Source organism: Sphaerodactylus townsendi, linkage group LG07, assembly GCF_021028975.2.
Source record: "Sphaerodactylus townsendi isolate TG3544 linkage group LG07, MPM_Stown_v2.3, whole genome shotgun sequence".
Taxonomy (NCBI): Eukaryota; Metazoa; Chordata; class Lepidosauria; order Squamata; family Sphaerodactylidae; genus Sphaerodactylus; species Sphaerodactylus townsendi.
The window spans coordinates 123,549,125-123,574,865 of NC_059431.1; the positions used below are offsets into that span (position 1 = coordinate 123,549,125).

The 25,741-nt window shown below is 47.4% G+C and overlaps 2 protein-coding genes across 25 annotated transcripts in view; one reads left to right on the forward strand and one right to left on the reverse strand.

Annotated features, from left to right (window-relative positions):
- The window catches only part of SUPT20H (SPT20 homolog, SAGA complex component), a 43,146-nt gene extending 30,899 nt beyond the window's left edge, over nucleotides 1-12,247 (reverse strand). For 18 of the 24 annotated variants that reach the window (XM_048502575.1, XM_048502574.1, XM_048502572.1 and 15 more), the window contains exons 1-12: nucleotides 12,157-12,243; nucleotides 9,427-9,512; nucleotides 8,463-8,498; nucleotides 7,236-7,294; nucleotides 5,843-5,909; nucleotides 4,652-4,781; nucleotides 3,785-3,888; nucleotides 2,565-2,681; nucleotides 2,389-2,442; nucleotides 1,655-1,794; nucleotides 914-1,070; nucleotides 758-814 (exon numbers count right to left, since the gene is read on the reverse strand). In XM_048502575.1, coding sequence (XP_048358532.1) covers nucleotides 758-814; nucleotides 914-1,070; nucleotides 1,655-1,794; nucleotides 2,389-2,442; nucleotides 2,565-2,681; nucleotides 3,785-3,888; nucleotides 4,652-4,781; nucleotides 5,843-5,909; nucleotides 7,236-7,294; nucleotides 8,463-8,498; nucleotides 9,427-9,429 — 924 coding nt within the window. In that variant the 5' untranslated portion in view covers nucleotides 9,430-9,512; nucleotides 12,157-12,243. Of the gene's footprint in view, nucleotides 1-757; nucleotides 815-913; nucleotides 1,071-1,654; nucleotides 1,795-2,388; nucleotides 2,443-2,564; nucleotides 2,682-3,784; nucleotides 3,889-4,651; nucleotides 4,782-5,842; nucleotides 5,910-7,235; nucleotides 7,295-8,462; nucleotides 8,499-9,426; nucleotides 9,513-12,156 lie in introns of all 24 variants that reach the window. The other 6 variants (XM_048502577.1, XM_048502576.1, XM_048502578.1 and 3 more) reach the window with 4 other exon arrangements.
- EXOSC8 (exosome component 8) overlaps nucleotides 1-25,741 on the forward strand; it is a 675,700-nt gene that overhangs the window by 43,105 nt on the left and 606,854 nt on the right. The gene's annotated exons all lie outside the window — the stretch shown is intronic.

Below are 25,741 nucleotides of genomic sequence, written 5' to 3' on the forward strand. Positions count from 1 at the left end.
GCTACACTTTATCCCCGAAACAGTCACTGGGTGTGAGGTCTGAGAACATTCGTGACTGGCCCAAGGTCACGCAACTGGCTTCCATGGGAGAGTAGGGATTCGAACCTGGGCCTCCCAGATCCTAGTCCAACACACTAACCCCAACGGCAAGGTCCTCAACATGGAGCACCACATGGCCCCTGCCAACACTTCTCCTGGAGCCCACTGAGTGTTGTTAGAAAGTGGGTGGTACCAGATGGGCCTTTTTGCCCACAAGGCTTCTGATTGGCCAGTGGCGATCTGATTGACTGTGCTGCCACTAGTGTTGATTTTCTCCTTCTCACTTCTCTTTCCCAGCGTATTTTTAAAAATTACTTGTCTTGCGCCCTACACTTGGCCTTCCCCAATGTGTGACTCCGCCTTTCAAGACAGCCATTTTGTTGCTGGCTCCACCTCCCAGGATCCCAATGTGGTCACGTCGACTACCTTGTACCTGAGTACCAAAGGTGCCTCTAGGCTCAAAAAGGTTGGAACCCCTGCGCTATAGCACGCTGGCTCTTCTCACGCACATGGCAGATCTCTTCCCTCCCTCACGTTTACTGCAGCCAAATAACAGCTCTTCTTACATTTTTTTATTGTTTTAACAGACCTTTCCAAATAACGCAATTCAGTCTTCTGTCCAATACAGAGAGGCTTGTTCTAAGACTGCTGCCCGATTCATATGATCATTTGAGAAACAAACAACATGCTGTCTCTTAAAAGGAAACTATAAACTTACATCCACTTCAGACGGTGCAGCCAAGTGGCAAGGATTCTGTCTCCACATATCTACACACTTGAAAACAAAAACAGCAAGCAAAGATTTAGAAACTATCGTCCCTAGAAGAAATGCATATATTGCTGTAACTGGTGGTATCTTCAAAAATGCGCTTACATTTCCAGCTTTGGAGACTTTGAGATCATATTGCTGGCCTCCTTTCCTCTCCTTTCTCTTCTGCAAATAGTCAAGCAACCTGAGCTGGGGTGGAGTCGGGCAATGGGACACCTCGTGCTGTCGGTTCAGAGACAATCGGGAATACCTTTTGAAACATCTGCAAGACATTCAGAGATCAGCGGAACAGTTGGGATCACCTTTGAGTAAACTTACATCCTCTTAAAGAGCACAGTAAAAAAACAAAGTGTGTGTGTGTGTGTTATCATTAAAAGATGCTCCATTCCAACCTACTGAGAATCAAAGGGTTCCCCTGACTAGGTACCCACTGACAGGCAATGTCTAATGGATTTTTAAAATCAGCTAAAATCTTGTAGATGAGTACACATTTTTCCTCATTGAAGTTGAAGAAGAAGAGCTTGGATTTATGCTCCGCCTTTCCCCCCTGTAAGGAATCTCAAAGTGGATGACAAACTCCTTCCCTTCTCCTCCCCATAACAGACACCTTGTGAGGCAGGTGGGGCTGAGAGAGTTCGGAGAGAACCGTGACGGGCCCAAGGTCACCCAGCAGGCTTCATGTGGAGGAGCAGGGAAACAAATCCAGTCTATCACGTTAGAGTCTGCTGCTCATGTGGGGGAATGGGGAATCAAACCCAGCCAGGTCACAGTCCACCCCTCTTAACCACTATACTGCACTGGCCATGGATTGTTTTCTAAAAAGCATGGGATATTATTTTCCAGTACCGTTTCATGGGCCGAGTGTTCATTTTCTGTTTGTTGTACAGGAGTCTGTTGGTTGTGCAGGTGACGGCAATGGACGGATCCAGGCAGAGAGGTTCTGCTGTAGCCAGGATCAGCTGGCTTTCCAGTAAGAGTTTATCTTCCTAGAACACAAACACAGAAGACTTCTAAAATGGAAAGGAAACACTACCACTGTGCACATTTAATTTGGAGTTAGCACTATGGAGGCTACTGGGCTTTATACAGCTGTAAATCAGTGGTTCTCAACCTAGAATACACACCAGAGCATGTGGGGAGTATGAGAACAAAATTACATAATGGGTTTGCTAATATGGGGGTACAATTTTAGGGAAATGGGTTGCCAAAGGGTATGCGGGTGAACAAAGGTCAGGAACTACTTGTATAAATGAACAGGATCAGACTGTGCAAGCAAAATGTTGAAAAATTATTCCTGTCATTCTCTTCTTCACCATGACAGATGAATAATTCCACATGTGCTACACATTACAAATACTATAACACAGCTGCTGTCAACTACTAATCTACAAAACATCCTTTTGTAAAGAGGGGTATTCCTTCATATTTATCATTTTAATGCAAGTAACCCAAGGTAGAACTGGTCTCTCCTGAGGTTGAAATATCAGATTTTGGCAGAAATTGTCAGAGGGACACCCTAGACTACTACAACAGATTGAACCCGACCCTATGTTCATCCAAGATGTTGCCAAATTTGTTACCTGTGTCCATTTGTGGTTGTCGCTTGTAATGGAATGCACGTCACAAACCAAGGTCTAAGGAAGGAGAAAAGAGGCAAACCTATTATTACTTACAAGAAAGAGGTCTTAACTGATGTGCTAAAGTTCCTTTGTTTGCTTTTAACCCCATGATAAGTTGGGAAAACCAAAGCACTCACCTGCATCGTTGGCCGCAGCAAGATGTGTCTGCTTTGGTATGTTGCAGATTTCAGATTACCGGACTGTCGATAGTCTCGTATTTCTGTTATGACACATCCGCAATGGAAAATATTGATCTGTTCAAAAGCAAGCAATTGTACACATTGTTGAAGAAGTTCTGGCAGCCATTGATAAACTAAATGCTACCAAATCCCCTGGCCCAGATTGCATTCACCCAAGAGTTCTTAAAGAGCTCAAGCGTGAAATTGCTGATCTTCTCACTTTAATATGCAACTTATCCCTGAAATCAGCCTCCATTCCTGAAGACTGGAAAATGGCCAATGTCACACCAATCTTTAAGAAAGGATCTAGGGGAGACCCAGGAAATTACAGTTTGACATCTGTTTTTGGTAAATTAGTAGAATCTATCATTATTTATTTATTTCATCACATTTCTATACCTCCCTACCCCGAAGAGATCAGATAAAGATAAAATTATAAAACATGTAGAAAAGCAAGACCTGATGAGGAAGAGTCAGCATGGCTTTTGAAGAGGCAAATCCTGCCTTACAAACTTTGAGGGTGTAAACAGGAATGTGGATAAGGGAGAACCAGTGGACATTGTCTACTTGGATCTCCAAAAGGCTTTTGACAAAGTTCCTCACCAGAAACTATTGAGAAAACTCAGCAATCAAGGAATAAGAGGGGAAGTCCTCCTATGGATTAAAAACTGGTTGAGGAACAGGAAGCAAAGGGTGGGTAAGTTCTCAAAACGGAGAGATGTAGGGAGTGGTGTCCCCCAAGAATCCGTTTTGGGACTGGTGCTCTTTAGTTTATTCATAAATGACCTGGAAGTAGGGGTGGGTAGCGTGGTGGTTAAGTTTGCGGATGGTACCAAATTATGTAGGGTGGTGAGAACCGCAAAGGATTATGAAGAGCTCCAAGCGGATCTTTATAAATTAGGTGAGTGGGCTAAGAAATGGCAAATGCAGTTCAATGTAGCAAAATGTAAAGTGATGCACATAGGGGCAAAAAAATCCAAACTTCACATACACGCTACAGGGTCAGTGCTTTCAGTCACAGACCAGGAAAAGGATTTGGGTGTCTTAAAATAAACTTATTTTAACTACATAAATGTATCACAGATAAAAAGGGGACAAGGGGAGATGCCTGAGCACACGGGGACCAGTCCCGGGATGACCCCTTCCCCACAGACAACCCCGGGCAAAATTTTTCAAACCTGAGATTTTTCCAGGAGATCAACTAAGATTGGGGGAAGCTCCTCTGCATCTAAATATTCAAGCAACTCTCCCTCTTCATAGGAAAGCCGAATGGTTTCTGAATCTGTGTGGAAAACAAACCAAACATTAAGCAAGAACCCAGTAAGAGAAATATGTTGGAGCCACAATGACACCAGTTCAACAAACTAACACTGGCTCTGGGTTGCACAACACATTTGGTTTATAAAACTGTGATTTAGTATTCTAGAAACATTTCCTTAACTCAAAGACAGAGATGCGAAGAATGTTTTGGAGCAGGGGTCCCCAACCTTTTTGAGGCACTTCTGAAATTCTGATGGTGTGGTCAGCACAGCCACAAAATGCCGGCCGTAGCTCCCCTGCAGTCACACAGAAAGGTCCTTGTGCGGCTTCTGTCAAAGTTCTAGTTCTAAAAATCTGCACAGCCAATCAGAAACCTTGCTGGGCAGAAGCCCCAGCTAATCCCGCCCACTTTCTAAAAACATTGGGCAGGCACCAGCAAGGATGCTGGCAGGCACTATGGTGCCCGTGTGCGCCATGTTTGGGACCCCTACTTTACATGAACAGGCTATCTGGAGAATGGGAGGCCTGAACTTGCTTCTGAATCTCAATTCTGAAGAAAAACAACAGCTTGTTGGGGACCCTGCATACAATCCAGAAAATATGCAGGGACCAGAAGTTCGTACATTTCCCAGAATCCACCTTTTATTCGTTATGTTCCAAGCTGAAGATCCCAGCAGCACAAAAGAAAATCAGCCCCACTGCAAGCGGTCCAAAGGGTGTTTTATAAAGCCCTGCTTGAAAGAAGCGCAACAAAGAAGCCTGCAGCGTTGCCGGTCTGACTTTACCTGAGCCGTTCTTCCCCCTGAGCATCAGTGAATAACCCTCATTTCCTGGGTAGAGGTTCACCACCAGGCAGGACAGTGCCTCTTGCATGACCAGCTTCTCCAACAAATTCACACTGCGTCTCAGCTTCTGCTTTAAAAAGAGGCAGCATTCATGACATCTACAGACGAGGCAACTGGCAACATTACGAGCTGCCTTCAATGGCTCTCTCTTCACAAGCAACAAGTGCACCAGTGAAATGTCACTTGTAAGGGGTGACGGAAGCCCTGGACGGAAGCCCAGGTTTTCCATGCAACTTCCTTTTAAAAAATCCTATCTATTTCTCACTTGAAAGGACAACACACAAAGCACACACACACACACACACACAACATACAACCCATAACACATTGTATAATAACTTCTGACTATCTTATATTTGACTGCAGGTTAACTCTAATTTCAAAGCATATAACTGACCTGTTGATTCAGTAATTCTTTCTTTAAAATCTTCTGCTAATTCCAATTTACCGTTTTCTTCAGGTTTCAAGCCCTGACATGACTTCTCTATTTGAACAGATCACCAGGCGGAGAGCACAGGGTAGGTGCTGGGCAGAAAGATTCTAAAAGTTCTGTCAAGTTGTAGCCAACTTATGTCAAACTTGTCGGCTTTTCAAGGCGAGAGACTAACAGAGCTGGCTTGTCACTACCTTCTGCTGCATAACGGCCCTGGTATTCTTTGGTCGTTTCCCATCGAAGTACTAACCAGAGCCAATCCTACTTAGATCTGGAAATCTAAGCTAGCTTGGGTGATCTAGGTCAGAACAGAAATGAACACAGTTACTTTGCCACTGCCTGCCTCTACATAGTGATCCTGGAGCTCTGTCAGGATGATGTTGGTGTGTCTTCTGTCCTTGGATTTCTTCCCGCCTGTCGGTCCTGGCTCTCTGCCCGGTCTGCTTTCATGTAATCTCAGCTCGACTGTGTGAAACTATGCATTGTTGATTATTCTGTGGCGGGAAAGGGGTTTGCTACTGTGTTAAAGCTATTATCAAAGTTCTGAGTCCTTTAGAACTCGCATCGCCTGTATTCGACTATGACTAGTACAATAAAGAACTGAAAACGGTTATTTTTGCCTGGACTTTACTAGTTCATTACAAGCTCCTTGCTGACTTAACTTCTGCAAATAGCCTGGCAGCTCAGACTCTCCTTACCTTTATTTCAGGCTCCTTGTCACATTCTTCCAGGTACAGTTCATACAATTTTTGAAATACAGATTTTCTGAAATTGAAAACACACAAAACACTTGAATAAACATTATTTTAGGTAAGATAAACAAGAGCATGGACGACCAAAAACATCCTGTGGCCGACTGAAGACTAAAAGCTTCCCTGAGCTGGGTCCCCTTTGACAGCGATGCATTCATTTGGCAGAGACACCCAAGACACACACACAAAGCCCGAAAGTAGTACAAGGACCCTGGGGAGAAGAAGGAGCTAGAAGGCTAGGCTTTCCAGGATGCCGTTCTGATAAGTCACACTGCAGAGCAACTAAAACACCACCAGTTAAACTCAGAAGGGAGAATGGTGCCATCAGAGGGGGGTATGGAGCAAACGCGGGTGACATTCAGCTGATTAATCTGAACAGGGTAACTAAACTTGTAAGGAGGAATCATTAATATCTGCAGAGGCCTAGCTCCTGCTCGGTCCCTACCAGGTCCAGGTCTGACCATATCAAATATGCATGTCATTCGGTAGCTTCTTCTTGGTGTCCCCTTTTGAAGCTTCTGCTGCCACAATATTTTAAGTACAAACTACTGAGCACTGATTGCAGCACTATTAGCTTCAAGTGGGACAGGAACGCTTTCATTCATCCTTATGTGGCAAAGGTGTTACACCACTGAGTGAGTTCTGGCTCAAAACTGCTTCTGCCATGATCAAGTAGTTAGTCTTAAAAATGCCCCAAGAACTCTATTACTTGACTTTGCCATCTGTCTGGAAGACAGTCGAGATGAAGCTTGTGGGTGCAAGACTGCACAACCAAAATTATTCATATCAGCAAAAGAATGCTTTCAAAAAGTATAGACAACACAACAATCAGTCTGTATGGCGCTTAAATTAGCAAGAACATAGTATCAATCACAGTCATATTGTATAAAGTCAACTAGCACGCATTTGCCTTATATCTACTGAATATAGGCAAAAAGCAAACATGGCCAAATATGATACCATATTCTTGCTAATACAAGCTAATATAATGTAGACTGCTGGGTTGCCCATACTTTTGAAAGCATATTTTGTGATATAAACAATTTTGGTTGTATAACCTTGCCCACAGAAGCATCATATAGATCAGGCCTGCGGCTCTCCAGGTGTTCATGCTGGCAGGGGCTGATGGGAATTGTAGTTCATAAACATCTGGAGAGCCGCAGGTGGCAGACCCCTGATATAGATGGTCTCGCTGTATTATTTATATGTTTTGTAAACATTAATTGCTGATAAAAATGAATTAATCACAACACAGGTTTTTGACATTATTCTTATACAATTATACTGGGCTGCCTTTTCAAACTGTCATTCTCTGGAAGAAGCATTAAATATTTCCTACCTTCCACTGGATAAATATTTTCGCTTGGGAGGCCTCTGGCGAGCACTTTCAATGATATACTGGAGAAAAAAGCCATGGAGACACTTAGAAGATATTTTACTTAGAGACATTTTCAGGCCACCTTTCCAGGCCCCGCAATGTGATGAACATGCGCTCTTGCTTTGTTGTGCCCCCCAGCAGAGCAGTGGTTTATCATCCCACAACCCCGCACCTGGTCAGAACATGACATCCAAAATGGCAGAGAGGGGAATGGCCAATTGGCATGAAGATCTGAATGACCTGGGGGAGGAGGTGGACAATCCCCAGAGTAGATTGTAACATTGGAACAATTAAAAACCTTTAAAATTATAAAAATCCAACAAGTAGTGTCCTGACAGGGAAACCTCCTTCAATTTAAGATTGCTCCAAAAGCCATGGCAGCCTTAAAATGAAGTGTGCATTCAAACTTTATAGCGTAAAAGCAGGATTAGAAAGCTCTCTTTTACTATGATTTCAATCCAGGAAGAACAGGTTAGGTACAGCACTCACAAGTGTGCTCGCTATAATGTTACAACAAGATCACTAGAAGATACACCAGCATACATTTTAGAAGGACATTCAGGAACTGATCGAATTTGCAGAAATATCAGGGTCTTCTTCTTGGCTCGCCTCCTGAAAGTGGACCGGTTCCCATGAAATGGGAAGGGGGCTTTCATATTTCCTGTCTTTGTCTCCACTACACCACTGTGGTTTTCTTTGCAATAATGTCATTTCCAAGTTTCAGTTTTTGGCATCTCTGCTGGCCATTTCCCCACCCTGTTCCCCTCACTTGTTTAACAGCTGATTTTGTTAAAATTGTACTTGTGTACTTTATTCGTCTGCTGCCTTGGGCACTTCTTCACATACACACAAACAGACACACACCTCCCAGAAATGTCTTAAATCACCTATATGTGACAAAGAGGAAGGTGTCTCCTTTGAGCTGTGTGGCAGCAGGTGATATAGACCCCACCCCTGACAAGGGATGCTAGGGAAGATCTTGGGCCCTTCAACACCAAAATAGCCAGAACTGCCACTGGTATCAGCATGGGGGGGGGGGGGGGAGGAAGGCAGCTCCAGCAACCCCCCTCTCCACAAGTATTCTACTCCAGTGGCTGTCCTCCTGATGTACTAAGTTGCCTTCAAGGTCAGAAATGGTGAACAGCTAAATAAAGTCAATATACTGAAATAATCTTGCTTGCTACATACCTCAGCACGATCCAGTGCCATTTCTAAAGCTTGCTGCTACAAGAATGATAAAAGATATTTCTTAAAAAACAGGTTATCTGATCAAATAACTCTAGAGATCGATATACTTTTATCAGATAACTAGTACTATGAATGACTACAGATTAACAATTTGGCAAATAAGACATTCGCATTGATAAAAACAAAGAGCATTAATGTTCTTTGGCTGCCCCCCTAAAACTGGAAGAAGATCCCATTAAAATTAATATATTGCTAAGATGGACTGTGATAAGACTAGAATGCAAGTAGCATGTCGTCACAAATAACCCTACACCAGATTGTATTTGCATTACACAATATTCAGATTATGGCTTATCTGTATTACAGAGTACACGACAAAAAGCAGCTACAGAAAAACTAAAGTGCAATGCATACTGCAAAACCTTTATACTATAAATTAAGGCAGATTAAGGGTCTGTTTATGCAGCGCCATTCCAGTCTAAGCCCACAGCTTTCAGTAGATTTAGACCGCTATTATGCATAGGGTTGCACTGTATGACAAGTTCAAGAATCCCACATACCTCACCCCCAGGAGAAAATTTCCATTTAGTTCTAGAAGTAGAAGAGTAGTATTCATACAGCACTTTTCTCTCCCTTAAGGAGCTTCAAAGGGGTTTAGTATCACCTTCTTCCCTTTCCACCTCTCTCCACAAGCATCTTGTGAGGCAGGTGAAGCTGGCAAGGTTCTGAGAGAACTGAAAGTGGCTCAGGATTACCCAGCAGGCTTCAGATGGAGGAGGGGGAATTGAACCCCATTCTCTAGAACAGAGTTTGCTGCTCTTAACCACAACATCACACTGTTAGCAGTTAAGCATGGGTTCAATTTAAACTTAATTCCACTGCAGACATGCTAATAATACTTTTCCCCCTCCTCCTATACCAGCAAGTACATCCAAAGTAACAAAACAAAAATAGAAAATCTTACCATGTTTGCTGTAGCCCAGTGACAGGAAATCCAAAGGACTTTTTGGATTTTAATGCAAAGGGTGGACTCACATTTTAATGCTAAAGCTTAAAACATTAAAATTGGAGGAAAAAGGACACGTCATTCATCACTTAAAGGAAACTACTAATATGGAGCATTTCTTCAAACACACACACAGCATAAATTCCATAGTATTTATGAAAGATTTACAGATATACTGGGAAAACCATTCCCCACAAAAACTTCCAACAAATGAAATACATTATAACAACATATATAGATTTTGATGAAATTAGTGAACTGCCAAAAATAACATAAAATAGAATCCTGCCCAGTCCTTTCAACATCCTAAGCATATATTCAGTCCCACAGCTTGCGAACTCTCACCTGGATAACAAATGAACTTTTATTTTCCTCACCAACAGAAACACACTGAAAACAGCTCTAAGTCTCAGGAAGCAGAAGAAATCCTTCAACCACCTCCCCCCATTCCTCAAACTCCCCAAAGCACCATCCCATCGAAAGATGCTGGACTCCAACCTGCCCAGACTCCACCCACCTAAGGGCTGCAAGGACCTGCTCTGAACAAAAGGGAAGCCGCCAGCATCCCTATCCCTTGCCAAAACCCATGCCTCTGGGGTACCTGGAGAAAGGGAAGTCTTGCCAGCACAAGTGCCCACCCAATCAGGGTGCAGAGGGGCGCCCTGCACAGGGTGCCCCAGGGCAGGGGGCTCTTGCCACCAGCAGGGAGAGAGAAGGGTGCTGCCAGAGCCCAGCTCTAAAGTAACGGCCCGGGGTGAGGCTCAGCGCTCCAGCCCTGGCATGCGCAGAGGCAGACCCAGCTTCCCGCAGCGGGCTCAAGGGGGTCCTTGGCTTGGAGGGTAGCCTGTGTGCTTGGAGAGTAGCTCCACTAGCACCCTCCTGCTCTGTCCCACAGGGGCTGGGCTGAGGAGGGCTCCCAGCAAAAGTAGTGCTGCCCTCCCTTACCTGGTAGCCTCCCTGCCAGCCCCTCCGCTCCCTCTATTTCCTGCAGGCGGACCTAGGAGCAACAGCACAACAAACACCCTGTAAGGTAGGTGGGGCCGAGAGAGCTCTGAAGAACGGTGACTAGCCCAAGGTCACCCAGCTGGCGTGTGTGGGAGTGTACAGGCTAATCTGAATTCCCCAGATAAGCCTCCGCAGCTCAGGCAGCAGGGCGGGAAATCAAACCCGGCTCCTCCAGATTAGAGGACACCTGGTCTTAAACACTACTGCCCCTACACCACTGCTGCTTTTCTGTTCTGTCTGTTGTTACCACTGTAAACTCCTTGCATTGGCAAGTACTTCTTTCTAAATTCTAAGAATTCTGACCCATTGCACAAGCAGGCAATAGTTTTGTATATTATAGCAGGATGTCATTGGTGCGACCCTGACATGGTTTCCAGAACCTGGTGGACAGGGATCCAGGGAATAAGGGTTGGCCTTCATAGATCCCAAACTCTGGCCTCTTGTGAACACTCATGGCAGTTACTGGATTTCTATGATCCCTCCTCGAGCTTTCCAGTGTCTCAGCTCCATTCCCACCAGCCCCCCAATCAGATCCTCTTTGGTTGGGTCCAATGTGGAGGGACTCCCCATTTCTTGGAGGAAAGAAACTTCCCAGAAGCAGAAAGAGCTCTCCTCCTCCTTCGGGGCTCCAAGAAGCCCAGTGAATCTGGCCCAGCCAGGGCTCCTGCTTGGGGAGAGGCTTCCAGGGGGTGGGGGAGACAGAGGGGGCAGGCAAGGCACCCTTCCCAGCTACCAGAGGTGATTAAAGGCTATTTATGGGAGTGGTGTTTCTCCTACTTTCCCAAATGTTTCTGGCCCCCACCAGACAGTCTACCTACCTCTCCCCTATTTAACCTCCCCCTGCTGCCCCTTTTCTTTCCCATTTTGCAGACAGAAGGAGGGAGGGAGGGATGGAAAGAGAAGGGGGGAATTTGCTTTGTATCCCAGAGGGAGGAGAGCAACGCTTCTCTTCAGCAGACGGGTCCCCCCACTGGCTGCCTCTGGCCCGCTGGAACTGAAGCTAGCGAGTCTGAAATGAAATCCTAGAGATGCCGCCAGAGAAAGCGGTGGGGAGGCCCTCTTCTTTCTTCCTCGGAATGCAGCAGCAGCCTTCTGAGAGAGTAAAGGGGGGGGGGGACCGAGGCTAGGATGGCGTGGATGGAAAGGAAGGGAGGCAAGAGGTGGGCCCCGATCCTGGAGAGCCTCCCCACTGCAAAGCGAGAAGGGGGCCTTCTCCATCTGGGGCTCCCCTCCCCCCTCCTCTCTGCACCTGGATGGGCGGGCGGGCGGGAGGGGGAAAGAGGTGAGATCCAGCCCCGGCCCACCCTTGCAGAGGCCTCGCGAGGGGTCAACATATGCAGAGTGGGGGGGGGGCGGGGGAGGGAAGGCAGGAAGAAAAGGGGGTTGGAGGGAGGGAGCATTTGGAGGCAGACCTCCCCCAGCATGCGCCGCCCAGGACGAGGGGCTTCTTCCTGAGTGTGCGTGTGTGTGGGGGGGGGTAATTGTCCTGCCTTCCCCCACTCAGAAGAGCTGGGTGGCAGCCTCGGGATCTGCACTGGGCGTCCAATCACGCGTGTCCAAAGGAGGCGCGTTCAGACGTGACTAAGTCTGCAGAGGACGCAGCAGCGGCGGGACGCGGGGGGGCCCCGGTGGGTGTGTGGGCGCCGCCACCCTGCGCTGCCCCCTCCTAAGCGCTTTGCTTACCTCGCCTGCCTTCCTTCTTGCCCTGAACCGCTTCTCGCCTCTGCTGCCGCTCGTTCTCTTCCTTCCTGTCACACTTCCTCTCCCGCTGTCGACTTCCGGCCCTTTGTCACCCCGCCCCCTCTGCCTGGCCCGCCGCCTCTGATTGCCCTCCTGGCCCCGCCCCCGTCACAGGCCTGTGGGCGGGGCGCTGCGCGACATCACGCCTCTCCCTGCAGGGAGGGGGCGGAGAGCTGCTCCTCAACCCACCAATGCCAGGCTGATGGGATTTGTAGTCCATGAACATCTGGAGAGCTGCAGGTTGCAGACCCAATTGGCCATGCTGGCAGGGGCTGATGGGATTTGTAGTCCATGAACATCTGGAGAGCTGCAGGTTGCAGACCCAATTGGCCATGCTGGCAGGGGCTGATGGGATTTGTAGTCCATGAACATCTGGAGAGCTGCAGGTTGCAGACCCAATTGGCCATGCTGGCAGGGGCTGATGGGATTTGTAGTCCATGAACATCTGGAGAGCTGCAGGTTGCAGACCCCTGGGAGGACGGTGCTGCTGCTGGCTGTGACTGTGGGCGTCGCTTGGCCAGGGGCGCTAAGGCCGCGTGGGCCAAGCGGCCGGTGGGGGGAGGGGCAATTTTCAGCCCCCTTGTGACCCCCCCTGCCCGCCCCCCCAACCTTCCCCCACACCCCCAAAGCTTATGGTAGCCCGAGTCTGGTCTGAGGAGGGGAGATAGTAGGTATATGAGTCCACCCTTGCACAGGTGTCAAACACGTGGCCCTCCAGATGTTATGGACTACAGTTCCCATTGATAGCGGTGTCAGAAATAAAGAAATCCATTTCTGATCTTTTGTTTCCAAATAAAATTAAACTTTATTTTATTTTTCTGTAGTTTAGATAGAAATAGTTTCTGTATTAGATAGAAGATAGGATTTGTTCTGTGTTTGTATAAACCCTCCTCTCAGCAAAGCAGAAATGCTGGTGATAGCCCAGCCCAAGAAGAAGAAGAAGAAGAAGAAGAAGAAGAAGAAGAAGAAGAAGAAGAGTTTGGATTTATATCCCCCCTTTCTCTCCTGCAGGAGACTCAAAGGGGCTGACAATCTCCTTGCCCTTCCCCCCTCACAACAAACACCCTGTGGAGGTGGGTGTGGGGCTGCTGAGAGAAGGCTCCGGAGGAAGCTGTGACTCAGCTTCTCCAAGGTCACCCAGCTGGCATGCTGTGTGGGAGGCAGCTTTTACAGCTAACATCCTGCATCCCCAGATAAGCCTCCACAGCTCAGGCGGCAGAGCTGGGAATCAAACCCGGTTCCTCCAGATTAGATACACAAGCTCTTAACCTCCTACGCCACTGCTGCTACACCACCTTGTTATGTCTTTTTCATTCACAAAACTTTAGGTCAGCATCGCAATAAGGCGTCTTCTATTGTTTACTGTACTCGCTGTGTCGGGTCCCGATTTCTGTTCCTCCGCGCTACCGAGAGCTGAAATCTCACTGAAATCATCAAAGTTACCCTGGTAGCGTGGTGACACCATCACCCCCTGCCAGGAGAACAGATCTCTAGATGAGTTGCCGTTCCAGATCTCTAGCTGCAGCAGCATCCACTCCCTGAGGGAAGATACAGGCCCCAAAAGGGAGGGCGGATACTTGGATAGCTGACTTTGGATAGCCTGGGCACTCCCCTCAACTCACGCACTCACACACAGGTGTCAGGCCACACCCCAGTGTATGGTCCTGTGCAGTGGGGTTTTACAAAGACTGTCAAGGACAGAAACCCAAGAATCAAGCTTTGAAATATAAAGTTAGATTGTACTGTCCAAAATAGATCTGAAACAGGGTTCTCTAGAGAGAGACCCCCTTAACCAGACAAAGACTTCATTTTTATAGACACAAAGAGTACATACGTCATATAATTGTGCCTGCATATTAACCTACATGATCATTTTCCCCATACGCATGTTTTCTGCATGAGCATTAAAGTCTGCCTATTTCTTTCGTGTCACACTAAAGCATGTCCTCTGCTCGTGTCTCCCTGCCAGAGGTGTACCAGGGGTAAATGGCGCCCAGAGACAAATTGTCTCTAGGACACCCCTCAGGCTCTGCCCCCCGCCCTGCCCCCAGGCTCTGCCCCCCACTGCCCTCGAACCTGCCCATATCACCATGGACATGGGCAAGGTCTTAGGGTGCCCCCCCCCCCCCCCCCCCAGACTCCCCCTGCTGGCTGGGCTCCCCTCCGGGCAGGCCAGAAGAGACTGCAGTCCTGGCCTCGGATGGTACCAAATTATGTAGGGTGGTGAGAACCACAAAAGATTGCGAAGAGCTCCAAGCGGACCTTGATAAATTAGGTGAGTGGGCTAAGAAATGGCAAATGCAGTTCAATGTAGCAAAATGCAAAGTGATGCACATAGGGGCAAAAAATCCAAACTTCACATACACGCTACAGGGGTCAGTGCTATCAGTCACAGACCAGGAAAGGGATTTAGGCGTTTTAGCTGATAGTTCAATGGGAATGTCAACTCAATGCATGGCAGCTGTGAAAAAGGCAAACTCTATGCCGGGGATCATTAGGAAAGGAATTGATAATAAAACTGCAAAGATTGTCATGCCCTTATATAAAGCACTTGGAGTACTGTGTTCAGTTCGGGTCGCCACATCTCAAAAAGGATATTGAGGAAGTAGAAAAAGTGCAGAGAAGGGCAACGAGGATAATTGAGGGATTGGAGCACCTTCCTTATGAGGAGAGGCTGCATTGTTTGGGACTCTTTAGTTTGGAGAGGAGGTGGCTGAGGGGGGATATGATTGAAGTCTATAAAATTATGCATGGGGTAGAAAATTTTGACAGAGAGAAATTTTTCTCTCTTTCTCACAATACTAAAACCAGGGGGTATACATTGAAAATGCTGGGGGGAAGAATTAGGACTAATAAAAGGAAACATTTCTTCACGTAACGCGTGATTGGTGTTTGGAATATGCTGTCACAGGAGGTGGTGATGGCCACTAACCTTTAAAAGGGGCTTGGACAGATTTATAGAGGAGAAGTCGATCTATGGCTACCAATCTTGATCCTCCTTGATCTCAGATTGCAAATGCCTTAGCAGACCAGGTGCTCGGGAACAGCAGCAGCAGAAGGACATTGCTTTCACCTCCTGCAGGTGAGCTCCCAAAGGTGGGCCACTGCGAGCAGTAGAGTGCTGGACTGGATGGACTTTGGTCTGATCCAGCAGGCTCTTTCTTATGTTCTTATGTGGGTTAGTTCCCTTTCACAGGGTGAAAAATTTCACCTACCCTAATTCACTTTAAAATGTTAAAAATGATTTTGACAAATATGCTATGTGATTCTAATAGAATAGAATGATAGTTGAATACAAGTAGATATAAATCTCTCATCATTTCAGTGTTCATTTAAAATATAGAAAAACACACTTTCAATTAACTAATCAAAGTCCTTTATATTCTAACATTTCTTTATTGCTATGTTTATTTCACGTAGGCATCCCATATAGCTAGTTCTGACAAACAAATAAAATATATGTTTTCTGTCACGTCTCTAGCCCTTAGTGACAAGATTTTATAGATATTATCTTTTGCTTGCCTGCATGACTGCTATGTGTCTGCTGACAGGCTTGCCTTTTCTAGAGAGCAAACCTTTTTCAATCCTTGGTTCTATATATCCATTTTTCTTTAATATCAAATACAATTTTTAGACCTATGGCCCATCCCCACACAGGCCTTAGCATTTTTAAACAGTAAAACAAAATTAGGATTTTATTACAGGATGTTTGCCTCCTCAGATGTTACAGAGAGGCTTTAAAAAAGTTAATAGTTTCTTAGGCAGGTTTTCTACTTAAACTTTACAGAAATACAAGCAGCTTCAGTTAAATGGCTTTTCAGTTCAGACTTTAGCGTGAGACACGCACACACTGCGTGTCTCACTGAGAGGGCAAACCTTGCACACGCGGTCCAGAACACACTCCTTAAACACGCCCACCCTTCTCACCAAAGGGATTTCACACTGGCTGAGGAGGGTCTCCGTGAAATAGGTTTCCCCTCTAGTCTCCCACCACACACTAGACCACTGATCTCTCTCTCTCTCTCTCTCTCTCTCTCTCTCTCTCTCTCTCTCTCTCAGATCCTTTCGAGGAATCTGTCCACCTAGCCTCCCTCTCTGCCACTAGGCAGGATCTCTAACCCTACCAGACTCGGACCTTGATTTGTATAAGCCCTTAACACCTTGTTAAGGTAACTGCAATGTTGTTGGGAACTACTGGGAAGGTAGTTGTTCGTTTTTGCTATGTTGTAAATGTTGGAGTTTATTGTTTCAGGGTTTTTGTGGTTGTAATGGGTGAGAGTTCTCCTGGAAACCTTCATCATGTTGAATCCTGTTCACCAAGCCCTTGGAGTCTTCAGGAGCCAACCCACTCGCAAAGAAGAATTGGACTTGGCAGTATCAGTACCTTGAAGTGTGATGTTAAATGTTGATGTTATATGTCCGTGGTGGCGAACCTTTGGCACTCCAGATGTTATGGACTACAATTCCCATCAGCCCCTGCCAGCATGGGCAATTGGGGCTGATGGGAATTGTAGTCCATAACATCTGGAGTGCCGAAGGTTCGCCACCACTGTTATATGTTATATGTTAAGAAAGTAAACCATTTTTTAAAAATTTGTTGTTGCAAACTCATTCCAAGTTCTGCCCCACAGAACCTACAGGTAGAGGTTACAAGACCTCAGTGTGTTTGATTTTTACAGGCAAGGTTCACCAATGGCTCCCCATCACAGGTGTTAAAGGGAACCTCCATATACAGCACTGCAGCACTGAGAAAGGGACGGCATTAGTGTTGTTAGTGTCAGTGGGTCACAGTAGGACTTCTGTCTTTTGTTTGTTGCCTCTGAAAGGCAGCTGTTCTGCCATGGCATGAAGTGGGATTCTGGACTGGATGGGCCCCTGGTCTGATCCCGCAGGGCTCTTCTTACTGTCTTGTGCAGTTGCCTGGAATTGGTTTTGGAGAATGCTTCCAGTACAAAGAAATCAGCCCAGTACATGGTCCTTTTTTGTAAACTTTCTCAGCTACTTAGGCCCCTTCCGCACATGCAGAATAAGCACTTTCAAGCCACTTTCAATGCACTTTGCAGCTGGATTTTACTGTGCAGAGTAGCAAAAAGTGCATTATTCTGCATGAGTGGAAAGGGCCTCTGACAGAAAGACCTAGAAACATGGTGTTAATGTAACAATTGATCATTTCAGCATTGTTCTGTATAACATTGTTCTATACATTTATTTAGAAAGTTTTCCTGCATAAAGGATAGTTTCATAGGGTATTATGTTGGTGAATCTAGTAGAAAAGCTAGATCCGAATCCAGTAGAATCTTAGGGCCTTTCCCCACTTACGATTTCCTGCGCGCCACTCCTAACGCGAGCAATTTCCGACACAGGGTCGTGTTCCCCACTGCCCCGCGCAGAGGTGCCGTTTCTTCCAGCGTCAGTATTGATGCGCTCTGAAGGGACGTTAGAGCGCAGAGTCGGGGCGGCTGTGTTGTCGCCGCCCGGACTCGTGGGGAGCACCGCTGGACCACGTGCTATTTGGGGGCAGTAGCGCGCAGCAAACGGTAAGTGGGGAAAGGGCCTTAGAGACCAAGAAGATTTTCGGGTTGTGATGAAAGGAGCTCTTGAAAGTTCAAAGCCCCCCAAATCTCTTTGGTCTGTAAGGTGTCATTGGACTTGAATCCAAAGGATAAATGGAGAGCACGGGCACAGGCAGGCAAGGGGGGAACTGAAGGAGAGGATCACTACTGGCTCCAGCCAGTCGTGGATCTGCACAAGGAAGCAGGGCAAGTTGTTGGTCGTGCCATCGAAGTGGGCCCTCAGTTTCTGCCACCTCCTCTTCTCAGGCGCTGGTGCAGGGACTGGCGCTGGCACAGGAGGTCCCGGAGGTCCTGGTGGCCGTTGGGGTGGCAGCGGCCTGGGGCCACGTTGACTGGCGGGGGCCTGGGCACCGCTTGGGCCTGCAGCTGTTGTACTGGGGAGGTCTCTCCTGCTGCCAGTGACCCCGGTCCGCGCTGGTCCCCCCTCTTGCCAGGCCTGCCTCAGTGCGGGCCAGGAGGAGTTCCATGTTGCGGCATAAGAAGGATAGCTCCTGCCGCATCTCATCCAGTTCATGTCGCCAGGCATCCGCTTCATGCTCGGGGCCCCAGGCCTTTTCTGGGTCTGTGCCTTCGCCCACACCTCTTGTGCCTCAAAGTCCCATTCGAGGCAGATGTCCTGATCCATTGGTTGGGTGAGCCAGGTGGAATCATTGGGCTGGGCTCCCCCAAAATCATGCAATGGGGGGAAGCTGGTATGGTGACTCCATACCCGCGCCACCTTGGCACCGGGCCCAAACCTCGGGACTGACTGTATAGGTCGAGCCTGAGATTGTCCAATCCCTCATCAGCTTTGTCTGGGTCGTAGGACTCCCTGCCTGGGACCTCGTCGCCGAGCGACGGCTGCTCTGTCCCCAGGTTTGTGTCGTCTGCGGGTTTGTCGGGCTGCCTGCTGCTCGTAATTTGCTCGCCTGTAGCCCCATCCATGCCAGACATGAAGCCGATTGCGGGCTGCTGTGAGAATCGTCTTAATGTCAGACCCTGGATCTGAAAATAATAGAAACTGTAGATTTGCTCTAAAGTCTTCATTTCAAAGTGAATGGTAAACATCAGCAAAGACGAAAACACTCTGCCTATATCCCCACAGCTCCCTGCCCCCCTGTAGTCAAATGGCTCTACACTACACTTGAACAAAGCACAGAAATGCTGGGAACATTCACACTTGATCAGCTGCTGCTCTTCCTGGCTCCAAGGCTGCAGGCAGTGGGAGAGCAAGCATGTCAGAATGGCCTCTTTCTGCCATTTGAGGAGGTGGCCTTCGAGCGATGGATGCTCACTCTCACCCAGATGTCAGCACTCTCAGAAAGTTGACGCCTTCTGGCCAGCGGGTTGGGAGGAACATTGGGAATTTAAGCCCATGCTCTAGCGTGTGACTTTCAGAATCGTCTATCGATTGTTAATCTTGCAGCTACGGTTTCTTTGTTTTGGACTAAAGTTTGACAAATAACTGGACACCTGCAGAGAAGAAAGCCTTACAGTTCCTTTGCAAATGCCCACCAACCCCAATCGTCAGGCCCAGGCCTGACATTCTCCCCCCTCCCTCCCCCTCCCCCTCCCCCTCCTTCTTGTTCTTGTTGTCCTTGTTGTTCTTGTTCTTGTTCTTGTTTCTGTTCTTCTTGTTCTTGTTCTTGTTCTTCTTGTTCTTGTTCTTGTTCTTGTTCTTGTTCTTGTTCTTGTTCTTGTTCTTGTTCTTGTTCTTGTTCTTCTTCTACTACTACTACTACTACTACTACTACTACTACTACTACTACTACTACTACTACTACTCCTACTACTACTACATGTCAATGGGATAGTAGCAAAGCAGTAAAAAGGAAGGCTGTCCAGAGGCCTGATCTATTGTCAGGCCTGCTTTCTGTGGGTTATACTGTGTGTGAATTTTTCTGCTTGCTAGTTCGTAGCCTGCCAGGTGTGCTATCTGCTGGTGCTGGCCTCTGAAGGCCACGTTTTCAAAACTAAGTCTTGTTTGCTGCCTGAATGGGAGGGAGAAGGGGGAAGAATGTCGACATGATTAACAGCTCTGCCAGAGTTGCCTTGAAACTGTTCCTGACCTGACTTATGCCGGCAATAAAGAAACCTGTGACTATACATGTTGTGACCATTGTCTTCCTTGTCTGGTCAGTGGGCTCTTGACATCTCTCATTGTCTCTGATTCTCTTGTTGTCCCCCTCTGAAGTCTGGGGTTAAGAGACAGTGTGAAGTCCTTCGCTTCCAACAGGTGGGATCTTCAATCATGCATTCCTACCTGTCCAGACCACCCATTAACCTCTTTGAGCAGGTCGGGAAAGGCAGCATACAATTATGATCAATGCATGACTAAATAGCACTCTTGGAATGCACTTAAGCTGACCAGCCGTCCCGCTTTTGGCAGGACATTCACGCCTTGAAAGAACTTGTCCCGTGTCCGGTGGGTTTTCCCCAATGTCCCGAGTTTTGGAAGGCTGCCACACTGCCTTCTGGGGCGCAAGGCAGTGCAGCAGCCTCCCGCGCGGCCGCAGGAGCACACTGCCTTCTGGGGCGCTGCCGTTTCCCACCCTGTCACAGCGCCCCAGAAGGCGCGCCCCAGAAGGCAGTGCCCCAAACGGCAGCGCCCCAAACGGCAGCGCCCCAGAAGGCAGTGCGCTCCTGCGGCTGCACGAGTATGTGCGCGCGCGTGCGCGCACGGGGGGCCACCCACCCGTCCCGGTTCAAGAAGGTGACCATCTGGTCACCTTAAATGCACTCTTCCCCAAAGTATCAGAGATCAGCAAGTTTATGAGGATGGGGACAAGGGATAAATGCAACATGATTGGACCACAATGTCAGATGGATGCTCAGTGGACATAAATGTTTGCTACCGACACAAGCAGTGAGCCACACCTCAACATGGTTGCCAATGGATCACTTCAACTGCCTGTGTGAAGAACTGGCTCTGTGCTCCAAACGAAATGGTGTGGTGTGTGTTGTTCGCTACCAAACAAGGTAGCCTACCATTGGCTCGGGGCACGATCCACCCTGAGTTAAACACTTTTATGACCAGTTGGTTTAAATTGGAGAATGAAGCTTGTACTTATATCTCTCCCACTGAAATCTACATAGCTTTACATTTATTGATTATGTCTCATAATACTTCTGAAAACAATTATTACAGAAGAGCTTTTGGTGCCAATTGCCTATTAAATTTATTAAATAATCAAATAGAAAATGTATCTAATAGAACAGTGCAGTGTAGTGGTTAGAGTTTAGGAGTAGGTAGGACCAGGGAAAGCAGGATTCTCATCACCATTGAGCAGCTGATCTCTCTTCACCTGACCTATCACATAGAGTTGTCATGACGCCTAAATGGAGATTAAATCAGGAGTATCGTCTGTCCTGTCACGTCCTGAGTCCCTTGGAAGAAAGGTGGGATAAAATATGACTGGCAGATGACATCCAACCACGCGGTGGCCCCTCCCACACGGCACAGAGAGAACGGGCTGCCGTCAGGATAAAGCCACCCGCTCTCCCGCTGTCATGTCTGCCTGCCTCCGTGCAGGCAGCGAGTGGAGCTTGCGGAAGCAATGTGGGCTGCCGTCCTGCTTGCGCATGGAGTCACATTTGTTTTGTAAAAACTCACCTCCCATGCTGCGGAGCAATGAGGGAGGGCAGGCATGGCCCCACAGCCACGCTGATGTCACACGATGCCACAGCTGCAGGGCATCACGGGGAGGACTTTAAAAGGCCAGGAAGCAAGTGCTTCCCAGGGCAGCTGTTCACACCTGCTCAGGTGCAATGCACATAACAACAGAATAACCTGTTTCAGGGGGAAAATGCAGGGCATTGAGGGGCGGGAGCTGTGCGAAGTTCCCCCTCCCCCTCCCAGGTTTATTGGCCCATGCATAAGGGGCCTGTAATAGAAAAGGTCTGACTTCAGTCTGGATAGTCAAATCTACACATTGGGGCCACCTACAGTGGCCACCCTGCCCAGGGTTGACAGGACAATGTGGCTGATTATGGACAGGGGAGCTTACGTACTCTCTGCCCTGCGGCAGCATCAGGTGTATTAAGTCGGTACGGCGACACAATGAAGAGACGAGATGCAGCGATATCATCCAGTGGAGAGAAGCCAGCGGCGGGCTAGCGTGATCCGTGGATCTGGCTAATCTGCCATACCGTGGTCCCTGGCACCTTTTATTAGGGTTTGGGGAAGGCGGGAGAGCGGGAGAAAGTTGCGCAATTCATGGCCTGCGGGGGGCAGTGTACGTGCAGGAGGAAACGTCTCCGTCTGGGTCAATTCCACATCTGGGGGTCTTGTGACCCATGACTCAGGCATCTGGTGACCTGTGAGTCAGGGGGATCTCGTGATGTGCGTACGTGGGAGCCCAGGAGGTCACAGATGGTGTAGGCATTCCTGTGCACTTTCTGAGGCTCTACTGGGTCCGCCGACGCACCCCTACAGTGTATGCCTGAAGTGCTGTTGTTTTCTGCAGGGAAAGCTGGCAGCTAGATGTCAAGCCCTGGTTCTATGAACCAATTCAGACTCTGTAACTCTGGGTTTAGAAGCCTTTGTTGATAGACATCGGTTGGGAGGGAAAAAGCCAGTTCTGAGAACTGCCTAGAGAAGAACCCAGATATATGTATATATATATAAAAAACCCTTTGCCTTTCTCCTCCCAATTCCACACATCCATCCCACACTGTCCAAAGCTTTACAGAAAGGAATGCAAGACAGGCTCAAGGTCAGGAACCCAGAGATGAAGCCGCCACCTGGCCCCAGCAGGCACAGCTGCATTACACGAGGCAAAAGCAAAAGTAGCCACATCTAGTCCCCCACCCCCCACCCCACTTCTTGGCACAGTCCCGGTGGATGGCAGGCTCCAGCCTGACACAAGAGCAGTAGGCACATGGCAACTTCCTGGTACGTCGCTACAGGGAAGTTTGCCGTGCCGGGGTTCAGTTGCCAGTGTGTCAAGGGGGTCTCCTGCGTGATTGGCCTATGAGTTCTCACATTTATTCCTCAAAATAAACGGAACACTGCATGCATACCTCTCACTCATCTGTTTGATAGAAGTTGCCAATGGCCCAGGGCACATGGCACCGTGGAATTTAGTTGGCATGTATTCCGCTGGAGAAGTAAAGTTCACACAGAGCCTTTTCTCATCTTGCCAAACTAATACGAGTCCTTTATTGTAAGGCGGTCTATTCTAGACAAGAAGCAGTAGAGAAAGCATTCTGATCTAGCTAACTAACTAGGATGGATGGAGATGTAGCTAGCCAGATGGAAAGGCAAAGAGAGAGGGTTTCAGCTAGAAAGAAGATTCTCGGAGAGTAGCAATAAATAAATAATGATGATAACACATACCAAATGGATAGCTGCAGGGCAGCGGAAAGAAAGGATGCATGGAGACATGACTTCTCTATCTCTCTGGCTCTGTATATTTGTCAAGTTGCCATGTTTGGGAGGGGGGATTCTCTGGGAGCGCTTTCGCTTTTGCAAGTGCCTGATTATCTTCTAGTTCTCTCCTTGAGGTTTGCGGCTGAGAAGAGCCTCCAGGTTGGACTCTACTAACTCTGTGGTTCCCATGTGGGGGTGGGGATTGTGCTATCCATATTATCAACTGTTCTGGCACTTTTTTGCCAGAACTGCCTTTCTACTGTTCCTGACCTGCCTTCAATAAAATCCTTTGAACCACACAAGCATTTTATTGTCCCAGCAGGGGATTGACAATATTCCCTTCTGAAGTCTGAGGCTGAGAGGCAGTGTCAAATCTTTTACTTCCCACTCTATTAACAGGTTGAATGGAAGCAAAGCTTGGCACTTGCTTCCATTGGGGGCCAGCAATATTGCCCTGTCGGAGGGCATGAAAGCAGTGAAGGAAGGCCCTTTCCCTCTTTTCCAACTATGCCCCCAGAAAAGAGCGCTATGGGCTTCATAGAGAAACTGCCCAGCGTATTCCCTCTCTGTTATCAGATCACTTTATTTCAGAATGGTATACTTTGATCTTTAGAAAGGTTGAAGCTATTGGTTTCCCCTTGGAATCACTCCTTATGCTCACAGAGGTGGAAGCCTTCAGACTAGTTAAGAATAGGCTCTTGGATCTTGATTTTCAAAATTTGACTCTTGCTGCCAAGACAACCTGTTCTCCGACTACATTATTAATCCCATGCAAACGTGGAATTATGGCAGCATATCTTCGTCTGCTGGAATTAAACCACCCAGAGGAGAGCCTTTGGCTACTGCAAGGATGTGTAATCAACGATGCTGCCATCAGCTCTCCTGGAGAGGAAGATTTTAAGAATATGGAACGCTCTAAAAGAGTTTTCTGTTCGTGGTGATACAGGACTAGACTGGTTGAAACACTTGACCATTCTCTGTTTCTATGCCCTAAATACAATAAGATACGCATGAAATACATGAATTCCATTTTCTTGCCATGTTCTCAGTGGCATGAGTGTTATAAGATACCCAGTCTCCTGAACAGCTCTGATGTGCTCTTTTGTGAAACTGTTGCAAATTTTATACTGGAAATTAGTAATTTTAACAGCATTTCTTAACCTTGTTTTGTTTTAAAATTTTGTCCTGTTTTATATGCCAATAAAGGCTTGTGTGTGTGAACTGCCCAGTGGATCAAGGGCTCAGTGCGCAGAGGTATTATCCTATTTATTTTCAATTGTTATGCATAATGAACAATGGAAAAATTGCTAACACTGTAAGCATTTTTGGGATTCTGATGCTGGATGGTGGGTGGAGCCACAAAATGGCTGCCCAAGGAGGCAGAGCCTACCACAAAATGTCGAGGAGTGAGGTTATGAATAACTCCAACAGTCCCTCTTCAACAGCCGGAGGCTTTTATGGATAGGATGCCTTTGTAAAAGGAGCACATTGTTTAAAGGTATTTTCTTGTTTATAGGCAGCTCACCTTTAGTCACCCAGTGAAGATCTTGAATTGAGCTGGCCAATGCTGCTGCAGCCATGCTTTGAATCTGCAAAGCAGCCAAATAGATCTCCAGGGGCGAACTAGAATCCCATCGGGCTCTGCCCACTTCAACACTTCGTGGGTTCCAGGAAAACTGTACCATGCTGGGAACCCCTGAGCTAAAGCTTCTTGAACCACATGATTGACTTGGAATTAGGAGCGTGGACTCGGCTATACCCAAGCTAAACATATACTCACAATTAGTTGTTTTGGGTTGGTTCAGGAATAGCTGAAATTACCCCAAACTCTCCCAAGTTCTAGAAGGAATGAAAACTTTGTGAATTTCAGTAGGGTTTTGGGTTGCAGGTGCCAGGAGCCATGAGCCATGACAGAAGGAGTGGAAGCTAGTCAGCCTAATAGCTGTGTGGCAGGGAGTCATTAATTCTTATGGGTGGTAGACCTAGCCTCAGAGGCCAAGTCAACCTTATCAGCTGTTTGTTGGCCCATAATTTTCTATAGGAGTGCTTGGCCTCTGATTTCAGACCTAAAACACAACAAACAGGTAGTGCAGTGGAACAATTTAATTTCATTCTCCTGCTGTGCCAATCGTGTTCTGGGTTTTGCTCTTTGCTTGGGGCAGCTCTTCTATTCTCACTCAGATGTTGAAATTTCCGTGTCCAGAAACCCCATTGATAAAATCCCAGAATGGGATTACAAAAGCATGCCCTCTCAAAATCTGGATCCAACATTAATCCTTTTTTAAATGCTTGTATATCATTGTATTGTCGGCTAGCTTTCATCGGTTGGATAATTACCATTAGGGAGCCTGAGGTTTAGCCTAATAGGTTCTAGCAACATTCTCTCCTGACGTTTCACCTGCATCTGTGGCTGAAGATGATGATGTTGTCTACATGTGGCTGAAGATGCCAGCCACAGATGCAGACGAAACGTCAGGAGAGAATGTTGCTAGAACACGGCTAGACAGCCCGGAAACCACACAGCACCCCAGTTGTATATCATTACTTGGAATTATGTTGCCGTTGTTTATTTGTCCACTAGAGGTCAGAATTGTACCACCATAGT